Source organism: Antennarius striatus, chromosome 11 (assembly GCF_040054535.1).
Source record: "Antennarius striatus isolate MH-2024 chromosome 11, ASM4005453v1, whole genome shotgun sequence".
Taxonomy (NCBI): domain Eukaryota; kingdom Metazoa; phylum Chordata; class Actinopteri; order Lophiiformes; family Antennariidae; genus Antennarius; species Antennarius striatus.
The window spans coordinates 17,420,766-17,441,972 of NC_090786.1; the positions used below are offsets into that span (position 1 = coordinate 17,420,766).

Genomic DNA, 21,207 nt, shown 5'->3' on the forward strand with positions numbered 1-21,207 from the left:
CTGAGAAGGACACAAATACAAAACAGGAAGTTTAAACAAATTATTAATACATAGTGTAAATAAAAACAAGCACATTGTATTTCTGCATCACATGTTTTCCAGGTTTGAGAAAGATTACAATAGCCCATAATAAGATTTAATAGTTCTGGACATATACAAATGCCATCACCATCTAATGCACATGTGTCAAACTCAAGGCCCGGAGGCCAAATGTGCCCCGCCACACAATTTTATGCGGCCTGCTAGAGCATAAAAGTTCAGAATGTCTGAAAAGAAATAGGTCAAAAGTGTGCTCTGATCAAAACTACATTTCCTTTAATGTAGTAATTCAGCCTATTTTAGCAATGACAAAAAGTTTTGAACAAAGTTAATGTCCTAACTTGTTTTTGATGTTATTTTTCTTTATTTACTTGATTTATGGAGTTCTATGGGTTTCATTACCTGACATATTAAAAGGATCTATGTTGTAACAGAGAAACAAACATGTTTTTTTCTGTGTAACTGTAATGTTTGTAACTTGAATAAGTAGCAAATTATTTTATTATTTAACATTAAGGAGTAGTTACATTTGTAAGTTACATCCGGCTCCTGTGACACCCTTGATCTAATAGAACAGGATAACATCCATCCATCTAGTTTTGTGCTTTCCTGACCGCTTTGTCCGCTGTCGCGGGTCACGGGGAGCTGGAGCCTATCCCAGCTGGCTTAGGGCGTGAGGCGGGGGACACTCCGGGCAGGACGCCAGTGTACCGCAGAGCCACACAGAGTCAGACATCCATGCACTCTCACACTCACATACTACAGACAATTTTGAATGGCCAATTCACCTAAAGCGCATGTTTTTTAGACCACAGAGGTGTTTAATTTATGTTTCATTTTAACTCACCTTAATAACAAATTTGTGAGGAGCCATTGGAGTAAATACAGCAGTCAGCTAGTTTCACCTAAAAGAACAGGGCACTGATTACATAAAGGGGCCTCAAGCAACACTCTCCATACAAGCATAATAGAAAGCATGTAACCGATACCTAAAGAGCTTAGAGTACCATTGTATAAAAAACATCACACTAGCTGCACGTATACGGGTCGACAACAGTCCTCATAGTTAATCAACTTTATAAAGACCTTATTGTGATAATTATCTTTTAAATTTGTTATAATACCCATTTGTTTATTCCAACCCCAACGGAAACATGTGATGATGGTATAAACAATATTAGTTAACACACGTTAATAAGAGCTATTTTAATGTTCCAGGTAACATTACGTGCTATGCGTTTGATTCTGGTTGGGAAAACCAAATAAGACTAAATTAATATTACATATTTACAAGTTGTTTAATTAAACCAAAAACGTTTAAGTCGTCAAATAATTGGATGTACAGTATTACATTCACATTTTGTATTAAATAAGAGTTACAATAATCCTCTTATCGGTGGCATTTACTGTACCTTGAAAGTTTGGCTCATGAGTCGAAAATTTACTGCGAAGACACAGCGTGACGGAATTTATGTTAAGATGCCGTCAACAATTTGCTACCTGAAGGTGTAATTTGATCAACAGAAGATTGTTTATGTGCGTTAAAATCAACAATCGATGACAGAACGCCAACAATTTTGAATTTGAAGAGAAGGTCGCCTTTAATGACGTCACATCCTGTTTGTAGTCTGAAGTCAAACGTCCATAAATAAATAAAATAAAAACCCTGATTAAGGAGGCACCGCCACTTTCAGTCAGTTTGTACTGATGATGGTGGCGTCACTGAGTATTATCATGATTATTTGGATCCACAACAACACTGTTTAAAAAGAGTGTCGAAACTATGCGACTGTGTATCGACTCCAGTAGGACCCAAAGGCGTTATCGTTACCATAGAAACGAGCTGCCTGTTGAAAACCTCCACCTTAATGACATTGAAATTGACATTACACGTTCGTATTATATCTATACTTTTGTAATAGACGGTATAAAATCAAAATTATGGATTTTGTACAGCGTGATAAGGTGTACATTCAGATTTATTTTGTCTTTCTGGTCAGGCAAAGCTTTAAGCCTCATTGTCGAGTAGCAATAAGAAAAGTGCGTACATGGAGCAGAGTGGTGGTTTTACCAAATATTCCCGTCTGCGTAGATTTAATGACAGTACAGTCGGTTATACATCGCCTCACCGTCGTCACACAGACGTGAGGTCACAACTTAACGCTATGACGTCTTCAGTGAAACGACCGTCACGTCGTTGAGCCGGTGGTGTGACTGGTCGCCTGAGAGATGTCTCGACTCGCCAAGAAGTCTCCTGCCCTTTGTTCGGATAAACCGCTGGAGCAAAGCGCTGTACGTGACAAGCTCCATTTGCTCCGGCAGCTCCTGAGGTCGTGCTTCGGTCGGACGGGGAGACTTAAACACGTCCATAACAACATCGGGGGTCACGTCGTCACCACCTCCACATCCTCCGTCCTCCTCTCAGCTATCTCCTCCTCAGAGCCGCTGATCAATCTGATCAAAACATCCATACTCAATCACGTTTCTCGTTTCGGGGACTGTGGTCTATTTTCTGGAGTTCTTTGTTTGTCCCTCATCGAGCAGGCGCAGCTGTCTGGTCTCCGGGGACACGTGGTTGTCGGGGTGAACAGACACCTGCTGGGTCTGTGCACCACGTACCTCCAGCGGGATGACTGCGGTTGTAAAGTGAAGCTGGACTTCTGCAGCAGCCACAGCTCCATCCGATTGGCTCTCGGGGTGATCTCCAGTAAACCAGCGTGTGTGCTGACGGAGCCAGAGGCGCTTCACGTCAGCAGGTTGGCTGTGGAAGCCTTTTTGTTGACCATTCCCAGTAACCCCACTGGTGTAGTCACACTGGGCCGTGTGGTGACCGTCTCTGTTGAAGGCCACTCAGTGCTCAACTCTGCAGTGTTTCCAGGTTTACTGGTGGATGTTCCCGATGGGCTTGACCAAAGTAAACTTGAGAACTTAAATTCAAATCCTCTGCGTGTGATACTGTACAGTGCATCTCTTGCTGGAGATCTCTCTGAACTAGGAGATGGGGTGATTGAGGTACATCAAGGTGTGGACACAGATTTGCAGATCCTGGATCAGCTCCTTGAGCTTGGAAAACAGGCGATTAAAGATGGGGTGAAGCTCTTTGCGTGCCAGAAGGTCATACACCCTGTCCTACAGCAGTACCTGAGAGGTCACGGTATAATAGTGATAGAGAGACTGGGGGTCACTCTCATGGAGCCACTTACACAGGTGACAGGTAGGTCTCCAAACGTCTCAGACCCTTATGAGGATTTAGTATTTCGGATTACTAATGTGTAGCTCAGCCCTTAGCAACAGCAGGGTGATTAAGTTAAATGCGAACACTTTTTGTAGTTTTTGAATTCTTTTAGATGTAAAACTGCAAGTATGTATACATTCTAGGCAGGTATAACTTATATGTGTCACTTGGTGCCAAGTCTGAACACCACTCTCATTTTTGTTGGCTTTAACAAATAGGTACACAACCCGTGGCCACTTTGCACGTGACAGTCGCCGCCAGTGCCTATGGGAAGTTGAAGGATCTCAGTATTCATCAGTTTGGATCCAAGAAAATGCTGCATTTGCAGCCTCTTGGGAATTCTGCCATCTGTACGCTGGTCCTCTGCCACAGGAACGAGACAATGTTAAGTGAGCTGAAGGTAAAATTAAATGAGACATGCTGGGGATGTACACGATGTATTTGGAGTTTCACTTGGTTCCAGTAAGCTGTAATATGATTATGATGCAGAACGTTATACCGTCTATTCCAGGTAAGTAGTTTTCAGTAATGCCAACTGATTCTATGGATTTCAAAGTGGGTCTGAGGGACCAAACAAGTTTGCCTGGTTGTGTTTGTCTATTTGATATGATTGTGGACCTGTTTTCCATGCACAGAATTTATGAATAAGATATTCATCTAAAGCTATTTCAATCCTGCTGTAAAAATGGCTTTCACACACATAAGCTGGGAATGACAGGTGAGCTGACCCCTGAGCTTCGTTCTGCATGTCCCTTAAAGGTGGTGTGCGAGAAGGCTGAACATGTGTTGAGGCTCTCCCTGAGGGAGCCCTCTGCCTTATACGGAGGAGGATGTACTGAGTCCCACCTAGCTGCTTATATCAGACACCAGGTGAGATCCAGTGTTTATTCTAAATGTGATCATGTTCTCATTTCTGCTATATTCACATTAAAGCATGTCCTGGTTATGACATATTTCTAGAGCATGAAAGACGTCACAGAGACGGTATCGTTTCTGCGGTGCTCACAGACAGAGTACTTCATTGCTGTGGAGGGATTCTGCTGCTCGTTGGACTCTGTTGCCGCCGCACTGGAGCACGATGGTGGTACTTCCTTAATCGACCTGACTCACGCCCACCACTGGGCTTTCACTGCAGATGTTATGAAAGAACACATGGGGGACAGCTTGAGCCTCTGTGGCTGTGGACTGGTGAAAAGTTGCCCGAATAAGAAGTGGACATATTTAAACACTAAATACCCACCTTTCTGCCCTGCACCACTGTCCAGAGACGCTTCTCTGCAGCCATGGGTGCTTGACTCCTTCACAGCTAAAGTCAATGCAATGGAAGTTGCTGTAGAAACTGCTAATCTTGCACTGGATGTGCAGTATATAATACGAGATGTGAACTAAGCAGATACATTTTATCCAGTGTGGAACTCTGATGTATGTGGATTAAAATTATGAATAAATGTTCCTCTTATTTGACTAGTACTATTCAGTTCAGACACTAGACTCTGCCTTCAGTGGTAATCTATGATATCAGTCAGGGGGGTTGTGTTGCTTCCATCGTGTGACTGTCTTGTTATTTACGTCTTTCATCAATAATTGACTCATTATCGTAGTTGCCCACCATATGACAATTAATTTACAAACAGAAATATTAATCTCTTCCTTTAAAGAACCTTTACTTGATCTGAATACAAATTGCATGATTGAAAACAAATCAGCAGTGTGTCTGGATTTGGAGAAAGCATATGATTGGCTTCTAATAAATGAAGTATAGTACATGCATGAGTAAAACTCAAGGCTGACTGATGTTGATGTGGTTCAGGACACATACTGTATGATGGAAGTCTAACAAAGACAAAAGGTGGGAGGACACCAAGGATCAGCTCTGAGACCTTCATAGTTTGCATTGTTGATAGACAGGCTGACAGATGAAGTCTGGAGGCAGTTTCCACAGACTGTGATGTTTGCAGATGATATAGTCATCTCTAATGAGAGTAGGAACCTTGATTGAGGAAAAGCTTGAGAAGTGGAGGCTTGTGGATAGCAATGAAAATAAGCAGGTGTAAAACAGCACGCGTGTGAATGAGAAGGAGGATGCAGGGAACAGAGGTAGAGATATGTTTAAAGTATTGGAGGTCAACCATTCAAAGCAGTGGAGGATGTGAAAGACGTGAAGAAGAAAGAACAGGCAGGGTGGATTGTGTGGAGAAGAGTGTCAGATGTGACTGTCCAAGCTAGTTTAAAGTTAAGGTCTACAGGAAAGCAGCGAGACCAGATCAGTTGAATGGTTTAGAAATGATGGACAGGAAGCTGAGGATGTTGAGGTTTTCACTGAGAGACTAGAATGGACAGGATTAAGATTGAGAACATTAGAGGGACATCTCATGGACAGTTGGGGAGAACATGAAAGAGGCATGGTTGAGATGGTTAGGACATGTACTGTATGTAGTAGAGATGATATCAATGTACGGAAAAGAATGCTGTGAATGAAGCTGCCAGGCAAGAGGTGAGGAGGAAGAGAGTGAAAAAGTTCATCGATGCAGTGAGGAAGGACATGAAAGTGTTGGTGCGAGGAAGGAAGAGAGAAGAGATGGAGAGTAGTGGGGGAAGATGATCTGCTATAGCAACCTCTAACTGGAAAAACTCAAGGGTATCATCTATATTTCCATGATTTCCTTTTTTAGAACGGACCCTGTCTGATGTAATCTGAACCAGGTAACAGTGGAGTTAGTGGCATTGGCAACAAGTATTTTAAAGTTTGCATGTGTACTAGTTGGGTAAAAATAAATCTCACCCATTGAACTTAGGTTAAATGTCTTTTTACATGGCAGAACAGAACAGATTTGTTATGACTTTTAAATGACTGCGAGCATACTTGGATTATTGTGCAGTAATAAATGTCTAATTTTTGCTTAAAAACCACAATGGCAGCCCAGATTCCTGCACTTTTAGTGTTAGTACTGTACAGTTGTTATTTGCCATTACAAGCTGAAAGCTGGGTTTCTTCCTCAGCAGATGAATGGAAACAGAGCCTTTCGTAAGTTGGGATAGTCTTTGAATTTCTCTCTGTAAAACCTGTAGCAGAAGAACAGAAGACAGTAAGTCACTTATAAATGATATATACAGCTGTTCTTATTCTATTTGTCTTGTGTACCTGTGATGATAAAAGGCTCTGGGTCCGATGAAACACAGGCTATACACTGCGAACGCGATCCCTGGGTAGGACCAGGTAGCAATGGCGTAACCAAACCACTCAACTATCTCTCCTAAGAAGTTGGCGCCAGACACATATTCAAAGAATCCTCCTGCAGGAGATTAAGATCAAGATCACTATGTCCAAAGACTGGATAAGAGATTTTACATGTCTGTATGTTACCTGTAGGAATCCTGTAAACAATTTCCCCTTTCTTCCTCAAGTTACGTAGAATATAGTCGCTGTGTATATTGATGGCCATTCCAACACAAAACAGGAGTAAACCTAGAAAAGCATAATTTTATATGTATTGAACATGCATGATGCATCTAAAATTATGTACTCCATGACATTTAATGACAAGGTATCAAAGCAATGGCTTAACACTGCTCCCACCAGTTTTACATCGATAGTCAGCTGACCATGCATCATCAAACTTGGCACAGTGCAAAAGGTAGTGTCCCTGCAGGAAACCATTCACAGAACAGAAGACAGTCCCTGAAGCCATAACAACCACTGGGGAGGGCTTTCCTCTGGTCAGCAGACTATAGACAAATGTCCTGCCAATGGTGAAGAAAGACAAGATAGAGCAGGTGGAAAGAGGGAGGGACAATACTGCCTTTTACTCTCAAGTGAAAAAAATTTTTTTAGAGATTCTGTGCAACAGACAAGAGTGCTGGAGAAACAGGTGCAATGAAGCTCATTGGAAAGTTATTAATGCATTCCTCACAGTATTTAAATCCTCGAATTATAGCACCAGGAAGTCTTTTTTTCAAAGTCTCCATCTGACATTGAGTAACTTGTCTCTGGCTCTCACAAAGAGGCTGAATAGATGCTGGTAGCTATTGGCACAATGGAGAGATAATCTTAGCAGATAGCACCACATATCTGTTGATTTAGTCAGGAGCTTTGGTAAGAGTCATTACAAATGCACATCACAAAAAGTTTCAGTTCATGAAATATATTGAGTTTGCTTCTTTTTGATCGGAGGATCAGTACCATGATAGACTAATATGCTGAGATGATCTACTGTATAATCTATATCCATAATGAATGCAATTAGATTCAAGATGAATATACAAAAATAGTACCTTTATTCTGTTTAGACTGTACACAAACATGCCAAGCAAATATTGCCAGACTTGATAGCATCAGAAAAGACTACTAAGAGGAAAACCTTTTAACCTTACTGCAAATAAAAACAGGCATATGATTTCTGTACATATTTAAGTTCACACCAAAGACTTCCATACATTTACCTTTGAAAGTAGTGTATGCAAAATGTTCCCAGCAGCAGGTGCTTCCCCATTGTGGATGGTTTGTGTGAGGTGAGCATTAAAAGTAGAGGGATCAGCAGAGATGGCAATTCCAGGAGGAACCAGCCTAGTCTGGCTGGAACTGTCCGTATCTGAGGAGAAAATCCCAAATAGCGCCCGTAGGCCCTCTGGACCTTTTTGTGATAGTACAAATGCCACAGTCCAGCCAGGATCATCCCACTGCTGAGGTAGTTGACCAAATCCCTGTAACACTGCATCTTATCGCAATCCTCCGAGTCAATCTGTGATCTTTCACTCTTATGAGTTAATGTTGTGTCTGCATCCTGTTAAACGGATGCAAACTCCTCCCAAGGCAAAGAGAGGTGTGTCAGTCTTGTGTAACACGAGTGCTCCCTCTTTCAATGTGTGGGTGAAAGCATTTCAGGATGTAAGGCTGTGAATAAATTCTCCACCTCACTTAGCTGGAGCTACAAGAGGAAAGGATCGGTTTGCACTGACTGTTATCTGCTGCTGGAAATATGTGTCTACATGTCCGGACACAGAAGCAGCAGCAACAACCTTAAACTATGCAGCTCAGAGTTCACTCACCAAGAAAGTTCCCTATCATAAGCATTATTCTACATCTATAATGGCTGTTTACAACAGAAGTGTGTCAACGACCTCAGGAATCAGAACTTCATTTCACATACCTGTACTACAAGAGGAGAAGAGTCTACTGCATCATTCACACACAACTTATTTTTCCTTTTTTTCTCTTAAATATACAGCAGAAATATTACTTTTCACCCAGTCTGCCAACCCAAAGCATTAACCAGCCTTTCCTGATCTAAGCATTTGCAAGCCTTTTAATCTACAATACTACAAAGCTACTAATACCCCAAGTATACTGATAAGGCACCTTATTGTAGACCCTCGGTAGTCATGGTCCAAATGTTGCCTAAAGGTCAACAATCCTGCTTTCGATCAGACGTCAGCAATCAGAATAAAAATCGCAAATTGGTAATGATGTCAGAGCCACATTCAGTGTTCATTCAAGTTCATTCATCAGCTGATAATGAAGGAGGATGATTTGTAGGGTACATCTCTTATTTCATATACTCCATCCATAATCGGTGAGGGTGGATATGGCAACTCACTCAATATAGATTACATACACAACAATAAAATGTAATAGCTCCTAAGAAACAGTGGTTTGCAAAGGTATTTACACAACTTGAACTTTTCCATTCCATTTTGTCACTTTATGATTAGAATTTATAATATAATCAATAATTGAAAGTTTATACGACAGAGCAACGCAAAGCAAAGAGAGACCATTCGAGTCTTTGCTGTTTTTGGAAAAAACTGAAAAGTGCCATGTGCTGATGTATTCAGCCTCCTTTTCCCTGAATGCAACTAATTGCCTTCAAAAGTTGTTGATAATTTCTGAATTATTGAATGTCGACCAGACGGCACGGTGGCGCACAGCAAGGCGGTTCCGCATTTGCGTCCCGCTCTGTGGGATGTTTGCATGTTCTCCCCGTGTCTGCGTGGGTTCTCTGGGTTCTCCGGCTTCCTCCCACCTCCAAAAACATCCGCTTCAGGTTAATTGGCCGATCCCAAATTGATGTAGGTATGAGTGTCTGCGTGCATGTTTGTGTGTATGTGTGGCTCTGCGGTGCACTGGCATCGCGCACGGAGTGTCCCCTACATCACACCCCAGTTGGCTGGGATAACACCTAATGACTAAGTTAACTCCACATGTGTCATGTGCTGTGAGTGTAAATGTGAATGAAAATACAGCGATTCTGTGACGGTCTCAGGTGTTTGTTAAGAGAATATTGGACATCTCACAGAACTTCGTTCAATTTGTCAACTGGAAATGGAACAGAACAGCCAACCTATCCAGACATGATCGTCCACATACACTTAACGCTCAGGTGTGGGAATCTCTTCACAGGACAACTATTGGTCAAACACGTGAAAATCTGCCCTTTAGGGACGAGTGGCAGGAAAATACACCATTGTTAAAAGAAAATCATTAGCGGTCCCATTTGCAGTTTGACAGAAGCTATATGGTTCATACGTTTCTGACCTAATCTGGGGTGTTCTCTTCAGCAGGGACAGGGAAGATGGATGAAGCCAAACAGGGCAATCTTGGAAGAAAACCTGATGGAGTTTGAAAAAGACTTGGTCTTCAATAGAGACTGGAGTGGAAGTTAACCTTGTAGCAGGACAATGACCCTAAACATGAAGCCCATGCTACAATGAAATGGTTTAAAACAAAACACCCATGTGTTAGAACTGCCCAGTCAAATCCAGACCTAGATCCAATCGAGATCTAGCTTGAGCTATTGCAAAGAATGGGCAAAACTTTCAGTCTCTGCAGCTGTAATTGCAGCAATAGGTGGTCCACAAACTAAGGACTCAGGGGGGAGTGAATACCTTTGCATACCACACTTTAAAAAAATATCAAATTAAGTTAAACACAGTAGCACAATGTTGCAAAGGGTATGTTCACCTCTTGTCTATGTGAGTTCTGTCCAGGTCCTCCGATTTCCTCCCATCGCCAAAAACATGCCGCTTAGGTGAATTAGTCGGTTCCAAATTTATGTATGTGCGTGAGTGGATGTTCATCTTTCATGTGACTCCACGACGCGCCATCAATGTGTCTGGAATATACGCCCACAAGTCCGCTGAGATAGGCTCTAGCAACACCAGTGACCCACAAAAGTGAAAAACGAACAAATGAAAGTTTAATATTTACATTTCTTTAAATATAAAGAAATGTAAATGTGTTATTTATTTGTACTTGACACTTGTGTGAGACTTAGTACTGGTTTTTAATATTAAATGCCAATAAAATATATTTGTTTGTGGTCGTGACAAAATGTTAGAAGTTCAAGGAGCGAACCATTGTACCTGTAAGAGTCCTCTTTACTAAACTCCCTCAATCACGGAGCGCCCTCTGCTGGTGGTGTGTTTAACTGTGTTTTATGTAAAAACACATTCATTTTCTGACCGCTTCATCCTCTATAAGTAGATGTTGTAACGCACTAAAATACCACGGTTTATCTGCTACATCCATAAACTGATGGCTGCTGATGCTGTGAAAGAACATTCATTTAACTCAGTGAAGAAAAAAAAAAAGTCAGTATTTCCTCTGACCGAATACATGAAAAACAAGACACCAGACATGTTTAAGAACATTTTACTCATTTTGTAACATGAATCCATGGCCTTTTATGAAGAGCCTTTAGGGATGCTTTGTCAGTGGAACCTGAGATCAAAATAACTCCATGAAGGGAGCAGTTAAATAGTATTGTTTAGGTTTGTGATGTGTACGTTATTATTCACCAAGCAAGAAAAAAAAAAATACAAAAACAATTTCTAGAAGACAAACCAACAAACAGTAAACAGAAAGCGAACAGTGTTGAGGTTCAGCCTTTGTCTCTCTACAGGTGAGGTGAGGTGGAGAAAACAGAACACCACTCCCTGCTAGAGAAAGGGGATAACAGTTGGTGCCATTTTTAACCAACGGATGAGGATGATGGATCGGACTCTCCTGGAGTGCTCAGTGAGCACGAGGCGAGGAGGGTGGGGGGCAACAATTGAAATGACACTTTCTAAAATAAGACGAAAAGTGAGAATATTCTGTAAATACATATGTGCAACAGTGAGAAAAGGCACAATAGCACAGTGCGTCATGCTTTACTGACTTGCCTTAAATTAACATCAGTCTGTCCTAACTGTTCAACCAGATGGTAGCTTAATGCTACCTGTTGCACCTTCAGCAACGCCAAGGGGGATGATGGGAGACTGAAGAAAGTTTGAATACTTGACTTCAGCAGCAAAGGTCAGTCAGTGATATTCAAAGATCAAACGGGACAGCAGACAGTTTGTCACATTTTCAAATTCAGTATTTGCATTTCGCTTTCGTATGCAGTTCATCAAAGTGTTAGTAATTCAGGTAGCAGGACTACATAACACAACAAGCAGAATGTCTTTTTTAAAATGGCATCTGTTAATACAATTTTTGTAGCTTTTTTTCAACAGAAAAAAAAAATCAAATACAACACAGCAGGAAATAATATGTCACTTCTCTGTGTAGATTATTTTACCTTGCAACATTGTACGGTGATTCTGCAGATTTTAAAACTTGGGTCGTCTCCGATTGTTTTATGTAAACTTGACTTACTGATACCCGAAGAACTGTCAGGTAAATTCTTATGAGCTGAGAAGCAACAGAACTGGAACGCTAGCCTTTAAGTAATGATAAACATCTCAATCATGTTAATTACTCCTTACTGAACAGATTCAATTCACTTGGACCACTTTTGCCTAAAACACTTTTGATCATTTTTGCTTAAAACACTTTTAACAAAAAGAAAAAGGATTTCTTTGCTCAGGTCTTTAAAGCTGACAACTCACTGGCTGCAAATTCAAGGTGGCAGTGTAAGCAAAGATGAGAGGAATCAGTGTTTGGAGTAATTTACACAATACCTAGCTTTGATTATATTTTTGTAATAGACTGGCTCTCGTGAAACACATCTATAATGCTACAGGTACACAACTGGAATCTGAGCGTGTGGCACGCACTAAATTACTGGGCAAACAATGTTGATGGCTTTAGAGCTTAACTGACAACTCTGCTTTTGTTCAACTCTACACACTACTTGAATCGTTATGTCTAATAAAATACTAAAAAATAAGGTAGAAACAAAAGAATAAAATATGAAGATAAAATATAATTAATGAAACTAAGAGTAATAAATTTTTTGGTTTGTACAGAAGGGAGTTAGTGGACTCTGTTGGATGCAGCCCTTTGTTAACAACTACAACATACTGTATGATGAGCAATGGTAGAAATGACTTGTGACACTATTTTCAGAGTTTAGGTTGCATGTAGTTTGAAGCAGTCAAAAACATTTCATTTTGATCTGGTAACATTTCTGTTTTCTCCATGAACATCTGCAGTGATGTTTTCATTCCTGTTTTACAGGACAACAGTCCAAATGTAAGGATAGCATTATCACAACTCAAATCCATCATTTAGTCAGGGGGAAAAAGGAACTAAGAGTACAACTAGTTTCTGTAAAGACCCCAAGCCAAACCTGTGAAGACTTTTCTCACCTGTCTCCTCTAACCATTTGATTCTACATAACCTCAAAACTGCACTTCAAAGGACACATTTCAACCGAAAGCTTTGAGACACACTTCAAACTGAGAAGAGGAAGGCAGAGGAGAGCTGAGAGACAGAGACTGCATTGGCTTTGAGTGTATAGGTCCATCCTGCAGGTAGTGGTCGAAACGGAACGCAGGCTGAGGGGGTGTCTGGGTCGCATTATGGTGATAGATGGTAAGGGCAGGTGACAGTGCGGCAGAGGCCCTTGTAAAAGTCATCTTCAATGAACAATGAGCGCGCCGGCAGCGTAACTCACGGAGCTGTCGTCCCGTTTCCTGCACTCACTTGACTGGGCATAGTCCAGGAAAGAGAAGTTCATTTCTAAACCCGACTTCCTCAGCTCTGCCACAGCCTGGAAAACAGTAACAACCACAGAGTCACTGATTGACACGTAATGAATGCATAATGTTAACAGTGTGACACACACACACACTGCCCCATTGTCATAAAAGCATGCCATTTTAAAGGTTCTTCATTGGCAAATGATAATCTACTAGTCCATGCCCTCAAACAGAGATCATCCGAACACAGGAGAGAAAGAGTGACTAAATCTCCACAGACTGAGGTGAAGTGCATGAGGTTTCAATCACTACTGAGGTAACACTGTGTCACTTATAAAACCAAGAACACTTTTATTAATGAACTGCAGATCACATTAAAATAACAATCTGACTGTCCTTGTCATGTCTGAAAAACAACTACTGTAAGTTGTATCTTCACCGTACCCTTTCTTTACATGCATGCACCACTGATAATCAAGCGGTGACAATGTTAACCTTGGGGTATGTGGCTTTAGCCTCAGGCATAGTGTATGAAGCCATCGAGGGCGTGTTTAGATTACCAAGTCAACTGGAAAAATAAAATCATTCTTCCTCAGTACTTACATTTAACAGCACTCCAATCGGGTGACGCCCACAGATGGTGTTGCGGTACTTCTTCAAGTAGTTGGTAAAGGACATGGGATCCAATTGTTCTATAATGTGCATCCCCTTCATAAGCACAGGATCAAAAAGTCAGAAAATGTACAGTTCAAAGCTATCCAAAAAAAGATTGCTGTTGGTTTTTAACAGAATTCTTTTTTAAATTCAAGCCTGTCTATTTTTTTCCCCAATAGAAATATATAACCAGCACTTTCAGTTACATTGTTAACCTGTGGGAAACGCTATGAATGAGGCTCATGACATTTGAAAACTTTAAATATTACTTCAATGTGATGGATGGAATATATCTCAGTGGTTACCATTTTATCAAGATGCTCAATAGATCTGAAGATCTCTCCTTTGGATTCATCATAGTATGTGTAGCGGAACCGCTGCCCTTCAATAGAGAAACAGACATTAGTTTGTTTACGACAAATTATACTCAGATCATCAACTTTTTCCTTTTCATGACAGACAAAACGGCTATTATTTTCTCTATTTGTCTGCACCTACCCCAGTGGCAGAAGTCAGAAGAGATAATGAAAAGGTTGGAAGGGTCTGCCAGGTACTTGCTGAGCACCCTCCCATATTCTTGTTCCTTAGACTCACTCAGGGCTCCCACAAGCACAGGGACGATGCTAAACTCGTCTTTGCGGCTGAAAAATCAGATTCATATGTACATATGATACAACATATGTAACACGTGAGAATGAGCAACGTAATTCAATGGAATTGTAAAATGTGCCTTTACTGAAAATGAATGGGAAACCTCACTTCCAACTGCCTGATCCCTACTTTCTGAATCTGAGAAAAGACCTTTGACAACTGCAAATGAAACAGATGGTAGTATCAATTATGTATATGACACAATCCATGTGACCCAGGTAATGCAATGTGTCTTTTTACAGCGTCTGTGTGAATGCATGAAAAAACTAGCTGAACTAAAGGCACTCTTATACTGGAGTTTGTTTTGTCATGGTGTATGTTCCGCATTTTTGACTTATGGCACTGTCACAGAGCAGATCCATCCATCCATCTTCTACTTCTTATCCAGGGACGGATCACGGAGGAAACAGTCTTAACATGAATGCCCAGCCGTCCCTCTCCCCAGACATCTCCTATAGCTCTTCCAGGGGGATACCGAAGCGTCCCCAGGCCAGCAGAGAGACAGCTTTTCCAGTGCATCCTAGGTCTGCCCTGAGGCCTCCCCCCAGGCGGGACATGTCTAGAACACCTCCACAGAGAGCCACCACAGCAGGCCCCTGGAGGGGCAGCAGCTCTAGTCCAAGCTCCTCCATGGTGATTGAGTTCCTCACCCTCTCTTTAAGTGGTGTGCCCAGCATCTTGTCCTTCCAGATCCAAAGATCATGAACACAGGTGGTGGTCTGCCCTCTTTGGGTTGGTGGGGAGTCTTTACAACAAGTGATGCGAGTAGCAAGTATGTTGGGGTCATGTTCATGAGTGAGTTAAGGACAAAGCGTGAGACGGACAGACGGATCAGTGCAGCGGCTGCAGTCATTATATAAATCTGCTGTGTTAAAGAAGGAGCTAAGCCAAAAAGCAAGGCTCTGGATTTACTGGTTGATCTACATTCCTACTCTCACCTATGGAGTGAATTCCTTTTTTCTCATTTGTGCACATTATACACATCTCTGTCAATGGTCAAAATATTCTACAGATTCATAAATGACAGCAACATGCTGAGACTTGCTGTAATGTTCCACAGGAAAAACTGCTGCCAACCAACCCTGACTCTAAACACACTTTTAGTTTGTTTAAAAGATGCTAGAAGATTCATTCAAAACAACAAACTGAATTCAGTCTTTATCCCCTCGGTTACACACTGATGGAAAGTTTGGTAAAGATTCTTGGTCCACAAACATTCCTGGAGTTTTAGACAGTAGTATTTTCAAAGTAATATTAGATTTTGAAGACTTGAACCTTGTTGCACCAGCTGTATGGAGTCATTTAATATTTGTTTGGGTCCCTAACTTTTTTTTTTGCATGAAGCTCCATTCAATTTTCAATGACTGAGGAGATAATGACTGAATTTTATTTCTGGGGTCATGTTCAATTCTGTGAGGATGTTTCCCACACAGTTCAGAGTTTTAAGCTTGATACTGCCATTCATTACCTTTCCATGGCTTTAGCAGTGTAAGGCAAATGCATTTCAATACTGTGCTCATCTTCATCTGTCTGTATACTCATGCGCTCAAACAGTCCAGTTTTCCAGAGGTCGGCATAAACTGTAAAACAGAAGAGAGAGTTTCACGTTCAGTTTTACATTTTATCATGATCAAGTGATCAAGTCTTTTTGGGAGATGCACATTCTCTTGTGATTCCTCACACATGTCAAGCTGAGTGAAAAACCTCATCATTTACAAAGCTTTAATTTTCAGATCTCAGATCCCTGGATGATTAAAGTTTGTAATGTTAGACTTCATCCAACACAATGGAAGCGAAACATGACTTGTTAATTGCAATCTGAACCGATGACGATGCTCCCATGTGACCCTTAAAATAAAGAACAGAAAAACAGTGGATACCCTTCTGGTCCACTCTCAGGTCATAGAGAGGTGTTTTATAGATTTCTGCAGGCGACAGGGCACAGCGGGAGAGGGGCACATGATGTGAAGGTCCTAGGATGAACACCCTACGACTGAAGAGCAACAGAACATCATCTCACTCACCATATTCACCCTACATGACCATTTCTTCACTTTGTGGAGTAAAGGGAAAACAAACTACAGATGGGAAAACTGAATGGCTTACGTAACAGAGGGATCGACCTGCTTATAGGCATGTGCTGCACAAGCACCACAGTAGGTATAGCCAGCATGCCTGCAAACAAGGACAAGTCAAATTAGATTGAGATGGCATTACAAATGTTTTCATATGCTAACATAACATTTTACTTCCTTTGGTCAATGTATGCTTACGGTGCAATGATGGCTCTAGCAGGTCTGATCGTGGACTGTGCTTTGGACAGCCAGTCATCTAGCTGTGCATTCAGCTGGGATCCTGAAAAGGTAGGTGGAAAAATTTTTATTTTAGATCACCTGATTGTAGGAAAAATGACAATATGTACTGCTCCATCTCTGCCTCCTTTAATTTAAATGAAGCACACAAACTTGAGCAACAGATGTAATGATTGCTTGATCAATCAATGAAAAAAACAATCTATCATGTTTTCATTTTCTAAATTGTAAAGATTTACCGCTTTTCTTGTCATTTATAGTAGAAATTTAAAAGCTTTTGGGTTGGACTAAATTCTGGCCTCTGGGAAAATAAACATGTGTTTTTCTCACATTAATTAATAAGTTAATCATTACAGCAATCTGCAATTAATCAAGTGATGGAAATATTGATTAATAGTAGATCAACCAGGCAGCACAAACAAGCAACAAAAAACTAACTGTTTGATACGCAATTTTTATTATTATACATTACACTATTAACACAAAGCCCTTTTTTGCATTATCTGCAAGACATATTAATTATACCAACAGCAGTTTATGTAGCCATGTCAGCAGAAGTTATAATGCCGCAACAGTAGACAGACTATAATGTCTTTCGCAAATGGGGATTAATTTGTTTGTGACATAAGACAGAAAAAGATGAGTCTTACAGCTCTAATTCATGCATGTCTAGTACAACTTCTTGCATGATTATTGTAATAAGTGTATACTATTTTTATCCTTCAGATAATTGAAAATTACAAATCATTCTGTGGTCATTGGCTACATCAGTCCCAAAGATTTAACATCAAAAGACTGAAGAACTTGGCGGCAAATGCAAGAAGGTTGTCTTGAGATATGTTGAAGGGAGATGGGATGATGACCTCCATCATGACAACCTAAGATACTGACCTCAAAGAAAGTTAAATCTATGAGGTCAGCAAGAAAGGTGATAGCTTCATTTTTATGGGAGGCAATGGGAGTGATTTTGGTAGACTACCCCCTATTACTACATCTATCAGACAGCTGCAGGAGAAAATCAAGATCTGGGATAGGAAGATGGAAGAAGAGTGCTGTTTCACCACGACAAAGCTCCATCTCACAAATCCACAGCAGCAATGGCTGCCATCCAGGAATGCAGACTCAAACTTGGCCAACAGCCGCCCTAGTCACCTCATTTGGCCCCCACGGACTACAGACTCTTCCCCAAGATGAAAAACTAACCTTCCACCGTTAGTCTACATGCAAACAGAGATGTATTATGAAACTGGCTAACATCAAACCAGAGATCAGTCTGGTTGACTGCACTGGAACACACTGTCTCCATTTAGCGTTGTGACTACCAGGGGCAGTCTTTAACTCAGTGTCCATGTAAGCCAATTTAAGTCAGCATGTATTCTCCTGGACAAAAAAACCACCATAATTACTTTCTTAAAAACCAACCAAACCATTGTAATCAGTGCTAAGTTAGTTAGGCATTGGTGTTTGTGTGGTGTTCACCAAATATGTCTGTCAAAAACAACTATTACGATTACGTAGTAAAGGCAGGATTACACGAAACAGACCGTCGTGTTGGATGTAATTAAAAACCAACAACTACTGAACTAGTGACATGGGGGAAGGGGTGCGACACTCTGCATTGCCCAACCCAGTCCATTGTTTCATGGTAGGGAGCAAGTCTGTGTTTTAACACGACCGATTCATCGTCATACACCAAAAAATACTACATCAATACTTACAGACCGAACTAAAATAGCTATCACTGGACTGATTTGTGAAATGTCTAAAATAGCAGCTAGGCCGGGAAGTTCTGTAATACCAGCTAATTGGCTATGGGGCTTCACTGTGAGTCAAAAAATGCTGAGAAACAGGTTAGATTGTCTTTAGGCATTTTCATTGAGAGTCCGAGAAGTGCCGACCGAGTTCATCACAACCCTGCACCAAACGGGATACCAGACAGGAAGGGGTCAATGCTAGCTAGCTAACTGTTAGCAAAGTTAACCCACTTTCCATCAACCAAATTCCCCACTATAGCTCCAGCCTTACGTATCACCGGCCACCGCGTGGAGCAAACACTTAGTTTCATATCAGTATAATGCTGATGGTATAGTAAAAAATAAAAAGAGAGAGAGAGAAACGTTACAAAACACACTGACAGAATGAGAAAAAGAAACACAGACAGTTAGCACACAGCGTGCTAGCTGGACTGAGCTGTTTCACGGTTACCCGAGGCAGAGTACCAGCTCCCGGCGTGACTTGCTTCTCTGCACACCACTCGGTTGGACATCTTGGTTCCCAAGCCGCCTATCTTCGTGTGCTTAGCTCTTGCCAGGCGAAAGAAAGTAAAACTGCAAATGCCGGTGTCAGCTCAGCCGGAGAAGAACAACGCCTGCTAGATGCTGGCTTGTCAAGACAAAGGGCAGCTCGCTCTACGAGATAGCTGGCTTGTGTTATCTGGCTAACTAGCTCGGCGTTCCATCAGCTGGAGGTTGTGTTGTTGTCGACAAGCTGGAGGAAGCTGACGGTGTCAGTTCTCAGACATAGCTGAATATTATCGTGCTAGAAAAGACGGCACGATATACATTTGTTATGTAGTGTACCGATTTTGAAAAGCCACGAGTACAAGACCAAGTGCTGCCACAGTTAGGAGCGGACGACTTATTGGTTTGTCAATGGCAGCAGTAAAGGGACGTGTCTCAGTCGGTTACTTCAGTGACGTCAGGGTATTCTGATTGGTTGCTTGAATATTGATCACATGGTGATTCGTGGAAGATTTTTAGGAGGCGTAGCCGGTACGAAACGATAGTTTCTTCTTCTCCTTTCGGGTTTTCCCTTCAGGGGTCGCCACAGCGAATCAGTTGCCTCCATCTAACCCTGTCTTCTGCATCCTCTTCTCTCACACTAAGTACCTTCATGTCCTCTTTCACTACATCCATAAACCTCCTCTTTAGTCTTCCTCTAGGCCTCCTGCCTGGCCGTTCAAAACACAGCATCCTTCTACCAATATATTCACTATCTCTCCTCTGGACATGTCCAAACCATCTCAGTCTGGCCTCTCTGACTTTATCCCCAAAACCTCTAACATGTGCTGTCCCTCTGATGTACTCATTCCTGATCCTATCCTTCCTGGTCACTCCCAGAGAGAACCTCAGTATCTTCATCTCTACTACCCCCAGCTCTGTCTCCTGTCTTTTCCTCAGTGACACTGTCTCTAGACCAAACAACATCGCTGGTCTCACCACAGTTTTGTACACCTTTCCTTTCATTTTAGCTGAAACTCTTCTATCACACATCACACCTGACACTTTTCTCCACCCGTACCATCCTGCCTGTACATGCTTCTTCACCTCTTTTCCACACTCTCCATTGCTCCGGACTGTTGACCCTAAGTACTTAATATCCTCCACCTTCTTGATCTCTTCTCCCTGTAACCTCACTCTTCCACTTGGGTCCCTCTCATTCACACACATGTATTCTGTCTAACCTTCATTCCTCTCCTTTCCAGGACAAACCTCCTCCTCTCTAGCTTCTCCTCCACCTGTTCCCTGCTCTCACTACAGACCACAATGTTAACTGCAAACATCATAGTCCATTAAGATTCCTGTCTAACCTCGTCTGTCAGCCTGTCCATCACCTTAGCGAACAAGGAGGGGCTCAGAGCTGATCCCTGATGCAGTCCCACCTCCACCTTGAACTCCTCTGTCACACCTACAGCACACCTCACCACTGTCTTACAGTCCTCATACATGTCCTGCACCACTCTAACATACTTCTCTGCCACTCCAGACTTTCTCATACAATACCACAGTTCCTCTCTGGGCACCCTGTCATAAGCTTTCTCCACATCTACAAAAACACAATGCAGCTCCCTCTGGCCTTCTCTGTACATCTCTATCAACATCCTCAAAGCACATACCGCATCTGTAGTACACTTTTTTGGCATGAAACCATACTGCTGCTCACAAATACTCACTTCTGCCCTTAGTCTAGCTTCAACTACTCTTTCCCATTACTTCATTGTATGGCTCATCAGCTATATTCCTCTGTAGTTGCTACAACTCTGTACATCTCCCTTGTTCATAAAAATGGGTACCAGCACACTTCTCCTCCATTCCTCAGGCATCTTCTCACTATCTAAGATCCTATTGAACAACCCAGTCAGAAACTCTACTGCCACCTCTCCTAGACACTTCCAAACCTCTGCAGGTATATCATCAGGACCGACTGCGTTTCCACTCTTCATCCTCTTCAATGCCCTCCTCACTTCATCCTGACTGATCTTTGCTACTTCCTGCTCCACAACAGTCACCTCTTCTAGTCTTTGTTCTCTCTCATTTTCCTCGTTCATCAACTCTTCAAAGTACTCTTTCCATCTTCCCATCACACTACTGGCACCTGTCAATAGACTTCCATCCCTATCCTTAATCACCCTAA

General features: G+C 41.7%; 3 protein-coding genes across 4 annotated transcripts; 1 reads left to right on the forward strand and 2 right to left on the reverse strand.

Annotated features, from left to right (window-relative positions):
• The first annotated feature begins 1,912 nt into the window (after positions 1–1,912).
• Positions 1,913–4,663, forward strand: mkks (MKKS centrosomal shuttling protein). Its single transcript, XM_068328284.1, has 4 exons — positions 1,913–3,253; positions 3,493–3,674; positions 4,034–4,144; positions 4,235–4,663. The coding sequence occupies exons 1-4, from the start codon at positions 2,269–2,271 to the stop codon at positions 4,661–4,663; spliced, it is 1,707 nt and encodes a 568-aa protein (XP_068184385.1). The 5' UTR covers positions 1,913–2,268.
• A 1,537-nt stretch (positions 4,664–6,200) lies between these two features.
• On the reverse strand, positions 6,201–8,950 carry srd5a2b (steroid-5-alpha-reductase, alpha polypeptide 2b). Of its 2 annotated transcripts, none has more exons than XM_068328287.1 (5): positions 7,715–8,950; positions 6,861–7,015; positions 6,639–6,740; positions 6,417–6,567; positions 6,201–6,337 (listed from the first exon to the last, which is right to left on the reverse strand). In XM_068328287.1, exons 1-5 carry the CDS (start codon positions 7,987–7,989, stop codon positions 6,271–6,273), a joined length of 750 nt encoding a protein of 249 aa, XP_068184388.1. In that variant the 5' UTR covers positions 7,990–8,950; the 3' UTR covers positions 6,201–6,270. The 2 variants fall into 2 exon arrangements, with proteins under 2 accessions (XP_068184388.1, XP_068184387.1); XM_068328286.1 differs by having other exon boundaries at positions 6,852–7,015; positions 7,715–8,947.
• A 1,956-nt stretch (positions 8,951–10,906) lies between these two features.
• Positions 10,907–19,439, reverse strand: memo1 (mediator of cell motility 1). Its single transcript, XM_068327911.1, has 9 exons — positions 19,000–19,439; positions 16,756–16,837; positions 16,589–16,657; positions 16,363–16,475; positions 15,951–16,062; positions 14,330–14,472; positions 14,137–14,213; positions 13,781–13,885; positions 10,907–13,248 (listed from the first exon to the last, which is right to left on the reverse strand). The coding sequence occupies exons 1-9, from the start codon at positions 19,058–19,060 to the stop codon at positions 13,117–13,119; spliced, it is 894 nt and encodes a 297-aa protein (XP_068184012.1). The 5' UTR covers positions 19,061–19,439; the 3' UTR covers positions 10,907–13,116.
• Positions 19,440–21,207: the final 1,768 nt, after the last annotated feature.